This window comes from Pan paniscus, chromosome 8, assembly GCF_029289425.2.
Source record: "Pan paniscus chromosome 8, NHGRI_mPanPan1-v2.0_pri, whole genome shotgun sequence".
In the NCBI taxonomy this organism is placed as follows: domain Eukaryota; kingdom Metazoa; phylum Chordata; class Mammalia; order Primates; family Hominidae; genus Pan; species Pan paniscus.
In genome coordinates, this window is record NC_073257.2 from 13,903,646 (window position 1) to 13,918,076 (window position 14,431).

Here is a 14,431-nt window from a genome sequence, read left to right on the forward strand (position 1 = left end):
CCCTTGGACCAGGGACCCCGTCTGGATCCTGCCAGGCTGGCGGCCTCTCCGGCTGCTCCCAGGCACAGGGCGCCTCCCTGGTGGAAAACTTGACGCCAGTTTTACCCGGCACGACCATCCGACCCTACGCGTGGAGACCCAGTCACGGACGAAACCTGGCACGGGGGAACCGTCCCTCCCCCTGCAGACAGAGGCGCCCTGGCCGCTCCCCACCCGGCCTCGCCGTCTCCTCCCGGGCAGCCGCATTGTCACCCTCAAAACCGCCGGCAGCACCTGTTCTCCCATCACCTGTTCTCCCATCACCTCACCAGGCCGGGAGACATTCTTTCCCCTCCCGCTCCACGCGGCCTCTCCTTCTCGGAGAAGCCTGGACGCCACTCCCCACAGGGAAAGGTCGGGGTCTCCCCCGCGCCCCCAGCGCCGCCCGTTCCCCCTGCACCCGCCGCGCCCCTCACCTGTGGCATTGGCGTCCTCCTGGCCCTGCCGGGCGCGTGGCCGGGCATCTGGATGTCGAAGAGCGCCTGCAGTGCGGCCTGCGCGGCCTGACCCCGGGCCAGCTTCTTGCTGCGCCCCGAGCCCTCGAACGTCCTGCCGTCCACGCTCACGGCCATCACGAAGCTCCGCGCGCGCCGCTCGGCCGGTTCTGCCAGACACACGTAGCGCAGCCCGGCGCGCAGGCGGTTCAGCAGCACCACGGGGTTGCGCTCGCCCGGGGCCGCGGGGGTGGCGGGGGTCGGGCCCACCAGGTCCAGCGCGCGGCACAGCAGCCGCCGTCGACCATAGGCCGCGGACAGAAGCGCGGCGTCCCCGGGGCGGCCTCCCGCGAGTCCGGGGCGCGGCGCCGGGGGCTCGAACTCCTGGAAGAGCGTGTCGGGGAAATCGGCCTGGTCGGAGGTGAAGTCCGTGCCGGGGCCCGGGCCCCCGCCCATGGCCAGGTGCGCCTGGCAGGCGTTGGGGAACTGCACGAAGGACCTGAGTGCCAGCTCCGCCGCGCGCATCTTGGCCTTCTTCTTGGTGGGGCCTGTGCCCTCGAACGTGAGCCCGTTCACCTCCACCGCTACCGCGAAGACCGGGGCATGCACCGGGCCCGTCTGCGACACTGTCCGGTACTGCAGGCCCGGCCTCAGCTCGTGCAGCTGCACCAGCGCGTTCTTGGGCGCCACCGACCACGACAGCTTCTTCCAGACCAGCTGCAGTTTGCACAAGTGGCCCCCATTCCCCTCCTCCAGCGGCCGCTTCCTCTTCGCGCCGGGCGCGCCGCCCCGGGCCCGGTCCCCGGAGGGCGGTGGCCGCGCGGCCAGGTTGCCCACGTTGCGGTTCTCCTTCACCTCCGCGCTGCTGGTACCTGGAGGGGAGAACAGACCAGTCAGGAGCCTGGGCGGGCGCCGGCAGGTCGATGGGCACAGCAGGCACTCCCTGAGGGTCCCCGTCCCAGCGACCTCGCCGCCCGTGCCCCCTGGCCAGGCCTGAGAAATGACTGTGGCCGCCGGAGAGAGGGAGCCCCTGGGAGCCTATGGCCCATGCGGGGAAGCAGCCTTCTTGGTCCCTTGCTGAGGGCCTGTGGCTACGAGCTGTCCTCTTCTGGGCTGGCTCCTGCTTTAAGTGCGGCTGTGTCTCACAAACAGACAAGCGCCCCTGACTTTGTACAAGTTTTGGGCAACGTCAAAGGTCAGAGAGGCCTTTCCTGGGGTGGTGTGGTCTAGTGTCCCCCTTCCCACCTGCTACAGGGACCTCCAGGCCCGGTGCCCAATGCCCCCACAATACTGAGGGGCAGGGGGTCCAGCCCCCAAACTCTACTTCCTCACTCACAGCCAGAGGCAGACAGGTGGTGTCTCCTGAGATCTCCCTGGAGGAAACCCTAGGAGCTGGCCCAGGTGAGGCACTGCGGCCTTGGGGTGAGTCCCTGGCCTTTCTCCCGGAGAAGGGGCACACCTATTCAGTAAATACGGTTGGTCCTCTGTATTCCTGAGTTCCCCATCTGTGGATTCAACTAACTGTGGAGAGAAAGTATTCGGGAAAAAATGGATGAATCACTAGGAACGTGTACAGACATTTTTCTTGTTATTAGTCCCTAAACAATACAGTATAACAGTGATTTGCATAGCGTTTACACTGTATTAGGCAGTATGCGTCATCCAGAGATGATTTAACGTACAGGCACGCCTCCTTGTTCGGCTTCCCAGATAACGTGTTATTCACTAATCCAAGGTTTGTGGCAACCCTGAGTTGAGCAACTCTGTCAGCCCATTGATCCCACACCATGCGCTCACCTTATGCCTCTGTGTCACATTTTGGTAATTTTTTTTTTTTTTTGAGACGGAATCTCACTCTGTTGCCCAGGCTGGAGGGCAGTGGCGCGATCTTGGCCCACTGCAACCTCCGCCTCCCAGATTCAAGCGATTCTTCTGCCTCAGCCTCCTGAGTAGCTGGGATTACAGGCACCCACCACCACGCCTGGCTAATTTTTGTATTTTTGTAGAGATGGGATTTCACCATGTTGGCTAGGCTGGTCTCGAACTCCTGACCTCAGGTGATCTGCCTGCCTCCGTCTCCCAAAGTGCTGGGATTACGGATGAGAGCCACCGCGCCTGGCCACATTTTGGTAATTCTCAAAATATTTCAAACTTTCCCATTATTATATCTGTTATGGTGCCCTCTGATGCCTGATCTTTGATGTTACTATGGTGATTGTCTTGGAGTGTCATGGATCGCACCCACTTAAGACGGCAAACTTAGGAACTGTTGTGAGTGTTCCTACCGCTCCACGGACCGGCCGTTCCCTCATCTCTCTCCCTCTGCTCAGGCCTCCCTGAGAAGCCCCAATATTGAAATTAGGCCACTGAATAACCCTGCAGTTGCCCCTAAGTGTTTAGTGAAAGGAAGAGTCACTCCTCTCTCACTTTAAATCAAATGTAGGGAGAAGGCATGATGATGGCCAAGATGGGTCAAAATCTGGTCCCTTGCAGGAACCCAGGCCACTTGCTTGGTTTCTGCCCCTGGGAGTCTTACCACTTTCATCAGACTGGCAAGCACTTTAAAAAGACCTGTAATGTCACAGTGTTTTCAGGTAGGTACCATGGGTCGGTGGTCAGGAGCACAAGCACAGCTCCTTTGGAAAGCATTTTGGGAGCATCGGGCAAGAATAAAGAAACACACACCTTACTCAGCAATTCTGCCACTGGAGATGCATCCTAGAGAAACCTTCATACACAGAGGCAGAACTGAACAAAGGTGTGCACTGCAGCATGCTTTCACAAAACTGAAAACTTTGAAAATGCCCAAGTTTCTATGGTTAGAGGAATGATGAGTCATCAGTGAAATAATCACACTACAGAATACTATATAGCAGTTGCATGTAATGGACTATGTCTGTATGCTTCAATGTAGATGAATCTCAAGAAATAGGATGCCAGATAATAAAATTGACTTGCAAAGTAACCCATAGGATAGGATATTATTATTATTATAAGAACACCGACGTTCTATATTCTTCATGCAGCCATGCGTCTGTGACAAGGCTGCTGATGCGTGGGTAATAAAGATCCAGTCCAGTCTCCCCTGGAGAGTGCAGGAGGGAAGTGCAATGAGGGGCTGGGGGGTTACTTCACGTGTGACTTCAGTGCTTTATTTCTTTTGCAGAAAATGCTCTGAAGTCCATTTAGCAAAATCATCATTTGCCAACTGGGGTGATGAATGCATTTGATGATGATTTAATTTTTCTGGACTGACCATCCTGGACCACTGTTTTCTGGCAAAGCTGTTCCATTAGGGAATCTCAGCCATGGATGGCCCCACGACCTGCTGGGTCCATACTGCCCTCACTGGTGAATGTGCTTCTGGAAGGCTCCATGAGGGTTTACTACAAAATACTCTGAGAATTATGGTAGTGAGCTGTGCCCTTGCCCCACCCTGAGGCTTGGCTCATGCAGAACCCGGACTTTGCTGCTTCCCATTGCCCCAGTCAGCCCTGGGGAGGGTATTAATGTCCGATTTTCTCAGTGGGGAAGTTCCTTTACTGAGGTTGCAGAGTTTATTAGTTGGTCGCAGTGCAGTTCAGTCCTAGGCATCGGATCACCCTCGTCTGTGTTGTTGCTGTAAAGGTGATTTTATGGAAACTGATTACTTCCATCATTGTCTTGGCCTATGTACAGTAACACCCTTTTCTGGGCCCTCTGGAAGAGGAAGATGAAGCTGAGCCCACAGGCTGCCCCACGTGTGACCGGATGGTGAGCTGTCCCGGGCAAGAACACACAGGCTTCCTCTCACTCATTGGCTTTGTTCGTGGGGACAGGCTCTTCTGCCAGGTGTGGATGAGTTTTTTCTCATTAAGCAAGTGGAAACTTGAGGCAATTTTTACAGCTAACCCACAGCTTAGAAACAGAGGTTGAGTGTGGCTGGATGTTGACACGTGCACCTGCTGGCCATGTGGCCCGAAAGTCAAGCAGGAATGAGGCCTGGCTGGCCCAGCCCCACGCTCCCCGCCCCTCAGCTTATGACATCGTTGTTGGAGAATAATAAAAACATACATTTCATAGGCACAAAAGATGCCCTTGAAAATCAGGCACCTTTGCGAGGTATCCTGACATTGGAGAATGTTCTTCTCACGTTGCGCGCTGCCTGCCCGTTCAGCTCGGGGTGAAAACATCCGGCTCTTGGCCTCAGCTATCACCACTACCTGGGTTCTCCTGCCGAAGGCTCTGGGCTCTGCTTTGAAAGTGCTCTCTGTTTGCTAAAATCTCTATTTCTCATTTGAATTTTTTGAATTGTGAGGTGGCTCTGTTGTTTTCTCTGGCAATTATGTCTAAAAAAGTATTAGGTTTGGGGAGGTAATTTTGTTCAAAACGTGGATCTGAGAGCTTGATTAGTTATAGGTGCACAACATTCATTTACAGTTGATGGCGGCAGAAACAGTTACCTTCTGAGGAGAAAGTGCTGAGTGCAAATGCTTTTGTTAATCATTATGCACTTTTGGTATACATATAGCACTGCTCTACTGTTGAGTGTATTTCAGGCCAAGGGTTAGCAGATGAGACTAACCATGGAATTTTCCAAATTGGACTTAAAGATGGAGCAAAAAACCCAACAAGATCAACCCCCCAACCCCATACCAGATTGCATAGAGATTTGCCTGGTACTCTGTAATTTCTTATTGATTTCTCGCAAGGTGGGGATGGACGAGACTGTCAGTGTGATTACAGTGGCTGGCGTTATTGCATGACCTTTGCTGGATCTCAGATCAGAACTCACAGAGCAACGCTTTGCCGCTAGCTGCACTGAATGCCTCTTCCTGACTTAATGTCCTATGACTCTCAGAATTAAAGTTTTCCATGGCATAAACCATGAATGTCAGATTGTGGTATGAGGGCCTCTTTCATAATAATTAATAATTGATAATAAGAGCATACTTCAGGGGCCTGTCCTGGACACACCAGCTGGGCCCTCTGGGGGTGATATCACCTGATTAGGGTTTGGAATCCTCTGCACAGGCCCCGATTCCCATTTCCCTGACGTGGGAGCCCAGCACAGAGGCCACAGCGCAGCGGTGGCCTCTGCATGGAGCTGTGGGGAATGGGGGTGCAGCAGACGCTCTGGGCTCTGCTCCATCATCCAGGGGTGCATGACCCTGGGCAAGTCACTCAGTCTGGCCAACTGATTTTTTAAGGCAGAATGTGAAGATTTAAAAAATATTTGCCTTATAAGATTCTTACAGGGACAAACGGAGGCAGCACATCCAATGGGCTGAGCGATAGTCAGCTGTGGGGGAACATTGGACACATTTTGAAAACACAGCAGGGAAATGGTGGGGCAGACACTTCTCACCCTCCTCTCACCCGCGTCTCGCCCACCTTGCTTCTCTCCGTCCAGGTCCCACTTCCCTCCCTGCTCATCTTTTTCCCTGAGCTTCTCCGTGCACTTTGCAGGAATTCCAGGGAAACTGGAAGAAGGGTTTCCAGGGCCTCAGGTCTATGAGTAGCGAGCTGTGGCTGGGGTCGCCGTCTCCCGCCTTGAGAGGAGTTTTTGAGGGAGTTTTGCTCCCTCAGAAGGGCCGAGAGCAGCATTAGCATTTCCACACACAACAAAGCCTCCTCTCTCTCTCTGGTTGGCAAGGCAAGAATTCGTTCTCACAAAACTTTCCAGAACCTACTAAGTCAGGTAACAGTGCAGGTGCCTGAGGCATACGAAGGGAAGGCTTTGCCTCTTTGGTCCCTCAGGCCCAAGTGGGAGAAGCCTTGACACTATGACCCTGTGACAGTCGTGGGGCCGGGCTGGGTGAGGGTGGGAGCCGAGCTTGCCCTGTGGCAGTCGTGGGGCCAGGCTGGGTGAGGGTGGGAGCCGAGCTCGCCCTGTGGTCCTGTGACAGTCGTGGGGCCGGGCTGGGTGAGGGTGGGGGCCGAGCTCGCCCTGTGGCAGTCGTGGGGCCAGGCTGGGTGAGGGTGGGAGCCGAGCTCGCCCTGTGGCAGTCGTGGGGCCAGGCTGGGTGAGGGTGGGAGCCGAGCTCGCCCTGTGGCAGTCGTGGGGCCAGGCTGGGTGAGGGTGGGAGCCGAGCTCGCCCTGTGGCAGTCGTGGGGCCAGGCTGGGTGAGGGTGGGAGCCGAGCTTGCCCTGTGGTCCTGTGACAGTCATGGGGCCAGGCTGGGTGAGGGTCAGGAAGGGTGAGGGCCAGGCTGGGTGAGGGTGGGAGCCGAGCTCACCCTGTGGCAGTCGTGGGGCCGGGCTGGGTGAGGGTGGGAGCCGAGCTCGCCCTGTGGCAGTCGTGGAGCCAGGCTGGGTGAGGGTGGGAGCCGAGCTTGCCCTGTGGTCCTGTGACAGTTGTGGGGCTGGGCTGGGTGAGGGTGGGAGCTGGTCCTAGGGGAATGGCGCTCTGGGCTCTGAGGCTGTTGGAAAATGGAGGAGCTCACATCCAGGTGCTGCCCCTGCTGGCCTCTTGCTGTAGCAGCTGCATGTGAACCACTCACAGCTGTAACGCCGACTTTACAAATTAACTTTTTTTTTTCCTTCCACATGGAAGGTATTAAATGTGTTACACTCCCCTCCCTGACCCAGGAAATTGGTCTCATTTTTTTTCTCCATATAATCAACAGGTTTCTCACACTCAGTCATCATATATAAAGACCTAGAGATAAAACATCAGGAGACCAGGAAACCACCTGCCTCTAAGTAGAAAGCTATTGATGGAAAGCTATTGTTGATGCACCTGCTTGGTGGGTCTCAGAGCCGAATTCCTGCACTCACCAGGGTCTCTACTCAACAGGCCACACCCTGGGGGTGAGGGGAGCTGGGGGACTATCAGCCTCCCCTCTTCATGCTGCCCTGTGGAAGTTACCCCCTGGGTTGTGTCCCAAACCCCTCACTCTTTCTCTGTGCGCCCCAAGTCTGGGTGTTCCCACTGGCCAGCAGGGAAGATGATAGCGGCTGTTACCCACACAAAGGCAGTGGAAGGTGCAGGTGATCATTTGCTTGACTGTGGTAACTACTTCACTAAGTGTAAGTGTAACGAAACATCATGATGTACACCTGAAATATACACAATAAAATACATTTTAAAAAGTCAGCCTGACTTAGGCTTACAAAGCCTGATTAGCCCACCAATGGGCAGCTCTGCCCTTGCTCCGAGAGGGTGGGCATGGCCACGCCCCTCCTGAGTCATCCCCTCTGTCTCTGATCCCCAGAGCAGGCACACTGAGCTTTTCCCTGGCTCCCACTTTTTGTACTTTGTCCCTGTCTTCTCTCGGGAAGCTGTCTCCAAAGCTCACGGCACAGATTGGTGAATGGACTCGTTGTCTCTGGGGCACAGAGGTGGATTCCAGCGGCTGGGTGCTGGCAGTGTGACCTGGCCCATCACGCGGTTCACAAATGGAACCTACCACATGGGCCTTGTTAGATCAATGGAGACAGTGCATGTAACAGTTTTAGCATTCTCTGTCAAATGTTGCAGACACTCAGAATGCGTGATTTCAGTAACACATCAAAAAGATAATTCATCATGATGAAGTGGGTTTTATTCTAGAGATGCAAGGATGAATCTGCATCTACAAATCCATAAATGTGATTTACCACACAAACAGAACTAAAAACAAAAACCATAGGGTCATCTCAACAGATGTATAAAAGGCATTTGATAAAATCCAACATCCCTTCATGATAAAAACTGTCAACAAACTAGGCATTGTAGACACATACCTCAAAATAATAAGAGCCATCTATGACAAACCCACAGCCAACGTCACACTTAATGGGGAAAAGTTGAAAGCATTTCCCTAAGGGATGGAACAAGATGATGTCCACTCTCACTACTTCTACTTAAAATAGTATTGGAAGTCCTAACCAGAGCAATCAGGCAAGAGAAAGAAATAAAAGACATCCAAATTGGAAAAGAGGAAGTGAAACTATCTCTGTTCCCTGATGACATAAATGTGTATATACCTAGGAAACCCTAAAGACTCCTCTAAAAGACTCCTAGACTTGATAAATGGCTTCAGTAAAGTTTCAGCATACAAAATCAATGTACAAAAATTAGTAGCATTTCTATACATCAATAATGTTTAAGCTGAGAAACAAATCAAGAACTCAATCCCATTTACAATAGCCACACACACAAAATAAAATACCTAGGAATACATTTAACCAAGGAGATGGAAGATAGCTACAAGGAGAGCTACAAAACACTGATGAAAGAAATTGTAGACACAAACAAATGGAAAACCATCCTATGCTCATGGATTGGAAGAATCAATATTGTTAAAATGTCCACATTGCCTAAAGCAATCGGCAGATTCAATGCAATCTCTATCAAATTCCAACATTATTTTTCACAGAATTAGAAAAAACAATACTAAAGTTCATATAAAACCAAAAACAGACCCTGAATAGCTAGAGCAGTCCCTGGAAAAAGAACAGATCCAGATGTATCACATTGCCTGACTTTAAATTATACTACAAATCTATAGTAAGAACAGGATGGTATTGGTACGAAGATAGACACATAGACTCACGGAAGAGTAGAGAACCCGGAAATAAAGTGGTCCGTCTCCAGCCATCTGGTCCTCAACAAAGCTGACAAAAATAAACAATGGGGAAAGGACATCCTAGTCAATAAATGGTGCTGGGAAATTGGCTATCCATATGCAGAAGAATGAAACTGGACCCCTATCTCTCACCATATACAAAAATTAATTCAATGATGGATTAAAGACTTAAACATAGGACCTGAAACTATAAAAATCCTAGAAGAAAACCTAGGAAAAACTTCTGGACATTGGCCTAGGCAAAAGATTTACAATGAAGGCCCCAAAAGGAAATGCACAAACCCAGAAACAGACAAAGTGGATTTAATTAAACTAACAAGCTTCTGCACAGCAAAAAATAAAGTAAAATAAAAAAGTAAACAGACAACCTACAAAATGGGATGAAATATTTGCAAATTATGCCTCTGACAAATGGCTAATATCCGGAATCTAGATGGAATTCAAATAACTTAGCAAGAAAAAACCAAACAACTCCACAAAAAATTGGGCAAAGGGCATGAACAGACATTTCTCAAAAGAAAAAAATGTAAGCAGCCAACAAGCATATGACAAAATGCTCAACATCATAGGGGAAATTCAAATTAAAATCACACTGAGATATCATCTTACTCCAGTCAGAATGGCTATTATTAAAAAGTCAAACAAAATCCAACATGTTTGTGTGGATGCAGAGAAAAGGGGATGCTTGTGCACTGTTGGTGGAAATGTAAACTAATTCCACTTCTATGGAAAACAGCATAGAGATTTCTCAAGGAACTAAGAATAGAACCACCATTTGACCCAGCAATTGTACTGCTGGGCATCTACCCAAAGGAAAAGAAAATCGTTACATAAAAAAGACACCTGTACATGTATGTTCATCTGAGCACTATTGACAATAGCAAAGACACGGAACCAACATAAATGTCCATCAACAGTGGATGAATAAAGAAAATGTAGTATGTATACACCATGGAATACCATGTATCCATAAAAAAGAGTAAAATTATGTCCTTTGCAGCAATGTGATTGGAGCTTGAGGCCATTATCCTAAATGAACTAACTTAGAAACAGAAAAGCAAATACTGCATGTTCTCACTTATGAGTGGGAGCTAAACGATGGGTACACATGGACATAAAGATGGAAACAAGAGACACTGATGACTTGAGAAGGGGGGAGAGTAGGAGATGGGTAAGGTTTGAAAAATAAACTATCAATACAATGTTCACTATTTGGGTAATGGGTACACTAGTAGCTCAATCCCCACCAGGGTGCAGTATACCCACAGGACAAACATGCACATGTATCCCTAAGCCTCAAATAAAATTAAATTAAATTAAAAAAAAGTTTTGGCATGACCTATCAAATGTTGCAGGCCCTCAGAACACATTAATTGTGACCACAAAAAACACTGTAAGCCACTAACACCTTTTGAGGGCATGAAGAGGGAGGTGTGGGGCCCACCTCACAGGGTGGTGCCAGGGATTTGGGATCAAGGGGTTTGAAGGGCCTGCATTATAAAAATGATGTGATTTGGAAAATGCATTTATTTGCACTTGGAACAATTCAAATAGACAGTTCAAAATAGAGTATAAGAATTGGTGATTCCTTTAGTCCACTCCGAAATTTATTATCCCAAATAATTATTATTCTTGCCGGTCATAATTGCATACTCATAGTATATTAGAGCTGGGAGTAGGTCTGCAAGAAACTCATGTGCTTACACCAGGGCAGACGGGGAACACTTGCTATGTTAGCTGCACATCAGGATTCTTAGAAAGGCTTAGCATCTAACCAAGGAGATGAAAGATAGCTACAAGGAGAGCTACAAAATACTGAGAAAAGAAATTGAGACACAAACAAATGGAAAACCATCCCATGCTCATGGAATAGAAGAATCAATATTACTAAAATGTCCATATTGCCCCAAACACTCAGCAGATTCAATGCCGTCCCTCTGTCAAATTGCCAAAGTCATTTTTCACAGAATTAGAAAAAAAAATCCTAAAGTTCATATGGAATCAAAACAGATCCCGACTAGACAAAGCAGTCTTGAGAAAAAGAACAGAGGAGGAGAGTATCACTCTCTGTCTGCCTCCGTGTCTCTCTCTGTCTCTGTGTCTCTCTCGGTCTTTGTCTCACTGTGTCTCTCTGTCTCTATCCCTGTTTCTATCTCTGACACACACACACCCCCCCACACACACACACGCGTCTTGTTGGTAAAGGCTCCTCAGAGTCACTCACTCAGACTGGAAACTGATTCTTACCAACCCCTGGAGGGCTCCAGCTGGTAAACAGTGCCTGAGTGTGTAACATAACCAGTGCGTGTACGAGTGTGTGCCCGAGCATGTGCCCGTGTGTGCACATGTAATTGTGCATGTGTGACTGTGTGACTGTGTGCATGCGTGTGGGTGTGCATTATGTATACTTTGTGTGGATGTGTGTGTGTGCATTTGTGTGTATACCTACATCAGCTGGGTGGGAAATGGCAGGGGAACTGGGCAGAAAGCAGGATGGCGTGGTGGCCCTGGGGAGACAGCACAGCTCCCCTGCCCTCTTGCCCTCACTGGGGCTCACACCACACTTCTTCTCCCTGGAAAATTCCTGATGTAGACTCTGCACACCTTTCCTAATGAAACCACGTGGACTCCGCACACCCTTCCTAGTGAAACCACGTGGGCTCCGCGCACCTTTCCTAGTGAAACCACGTGGACTCCACACACCCTTCCTAGTGAAACCACGTGGACTCCGCGCACCCTTCCTAGTGAAACCACGTGGACTCCGCGCACCCTTCCTAGTGAGACCACGTGGACTCCGTGCACCCTTCCTAGTGAGACCATGTGGACTCCGCGCACCCTTCCTAGTGAGACCACGCGGACTCTGCGCACCTTTCCAAGTGACACCACGTGGACTCCGCGCACCCTTCCTAGTGAGACCACGTGGACTCCGCGCACCCTTCCTAGTGAGACCGCGTGGGCTCCGCGCACCCTTCCTAGTGAGACCGCGTGGGCTCCGCGCGCCCTTCCTAGTGAGACCGCGTGGGCTCCGCGCGCCCTTCCTAGTGAGACCGCGTGGGCTCCGCGCGCCCTTCCTAGTGAGACCGCGTGGGCTCCGCGCGCCCTTCCTAGTGAGACCGCGTGGGCTCCGCGCGCCCTTCCTAGTGAGACCGCGTGGGCTCCGCGCACCTTTCCTAGTGAAACCCGCTTCCAGTGAGACTCCGTGGGTGGCATCCTGGCCGTCCACCCCCTGGCATGTCCTCCTGCCTCTGCACCCCAGCCAAGCACCTCATTCTGGAGACCTCTTAGAATGAGGCGTCTGTGAACTGTGGCTTCTCTGAGGTCTTTGTGGGCGGCACCAGGTTTTCAGAGAGCTGCACTTATCCTTCCACTGTAGAAATTAGAGAAAAGCAGGCAAATAATTTGGAACTATTGATAAATACCACAAGCCAGGGTCATAGGACGATCATGAGCAATTTGAAAACTCAGGGAGGCATCTGCATGGGAAAATGCAAAATGAAATGATTTCCATCCACTTCTCCCACGGGTACCCTCCAGAGCCTCATACGCACATGACCTTGTTTGATACAGTGTCCAGAATGTGGTGCTAAGTGTAAAGTTTTAACGCATTAAAGGATAGCATTTGGGGGAGAAAGGCCAACGTTTTATATTGTCATGACTGTGGTGAAACTTTTGCTTTCCAAGCGGAAGCTGTTCTGGTTGTGCAAAGCCGGACGGCCTAGGCTGCTGTCGTTCAAAGGTGGAGAGCAGGTGCGGGTGGGGCCAGGCCGGGTGGGTCTGCCCGCCCTCTGTCCGCCGTATGCAGCGCTGCGCCTGCTCCAGAGCTCAGGCATCCTCTCCTCTGGCTCCCGCCGTCCGTCCTCTGCTGGGCCGTTTGCACGCCCGGCCTCCCCTGTGCGGTATCATTGGGACCGCATGCATCACTAATAATGACGCTGCGTGTCTGCGGGTCAGACGGGCTCCCTGGAGTTGGCCAGGCAGCGCGCCACGCTACATTGGAAGAGATAATGTTGCTCCTGGTGAAGGTTATTCTGCGGCCGAGCAGCCCTTTCCCTCCATGAAGCCCCACTTAGGGAGGGGAAGGCAGGTGCCTGGGTTCTCCAGGGCAAGGCAGAGGGTCTGGAAGCGACAAGAGGCAGGCTGGGGCCGGGGGTGGGAGGCAGTGGCTCCTGGCATTTGTGGAGTGGACACTGGCAGGCTGGGCAGCTGCAGAAGGGCCTCCTTCAAAGACTCGTCACGCAGGACCCCATGGGGCTGGGCCTGTGGTGCATGGGACTCAGGAAGGAGCAGGTGCGGCTGTCAGGGGACCTCTTTTCAGTACAGCTCCAGGGCCCAGGGCTGCCTTTGTGCCGGGCAGCCTTGGGCTCAGCTGGTCCTCGCAGAACTGGGTCGGATCCCAACCTCTGGGCAGTGGTCGGCAGAGAGGTGACAGTGGCCAGATGGCAGGGACTCATGGCTGCTCAGTGTTGGAAGAGAAAACTCCTCAGAATTAACTGCCCCGGGGCAGACACGCCTTACAAACGTGGAGTTGTTCGGTCCACTCAGCCCAGACCAGCCTGTGGGTGATGGGCTTCCAGATGCGGCTCCCAGGCCCACTTCCCGCAGGTATAGGCATGGTGTGTGCCCTGCGAGCCTGTTCCCTGCTCCGCACCCTTAGATGAGGGGCACTCAGCCCCAGACAAAAGCCATGACCTTGTGAGGTTATGGGCATCCAGCATCCACAGGGAAGCACATGGGATTCCCCAAAGGTGGAACACACGCCAAGTGGGATGAGAACTGTCCTCGTGTCGGAGCCCCCAGACACATAGACTCACAGGGTGTGAAACACGGGAGACCGGAGGAGGCAGGGCAAGGTCATGTGTGCTCCTACCACCCACCCTCGCTCCTGACATATGTGCGTGCACACATGTGCACAGATTCACACAGCACACATGCACACGTGCACACACATGCACACACGCACACAGACTCACCACACACATGCACACATACACGTGCACACACTGCACACATGCACACGACACATATGCATGTGAACTCCCACACCACACACGCTCACATACCACACTCGCCACACATGCACACACGTGCACAGACTCACACACCACACACATGCACACACGCACACATGTGCACACATGCACACATACGCACATGACACATATGCACGTGAACTCACACACGTGCATGTACCACACACACCACACATGCCACATGCATGAACACACATCACGACACACACACACACACACGCACATCTTTTTCTACCTTCCCGTGCATCTGGATTACAAATGGATAAGGCCGCAATGGCAATGCCACAGGGATCTGTGAAGGGAGGGCTGATTCATTTGCCGGTTTGTCTTTGAACAATCTATGAAAATAAAGTAAATAAACAGCATCTACTCAAAG

At 51.6% G+C, this 14,431-nt stretch overlaps 1 protein-coding gene across 2 annotated transcripts in view; it reads right to left on the reverse strand.

The window, feature by feature from the left end:
• Positions 1 to 14,431, reverse strand: part of ADARB2 (adenosine deaminase RNA specific B2 (inactive)) — a 568,492-nt gene that overhangs the window by 192,929 nt on the left and 361,132 nt on the right. For both annotated transcript variants that reach the window (XM_034929862.3, XM_003827767.6), the window contains one exon: positions 456 to 1,345. In XM_034929862.3, the coding sequence (XP_034785753.1) occupies positions 456 to 1,345 (890 nt within the window). The remainder of the gene's footprint in view (positions 1 to 455; positions 1,346 to 14,431) is intronic.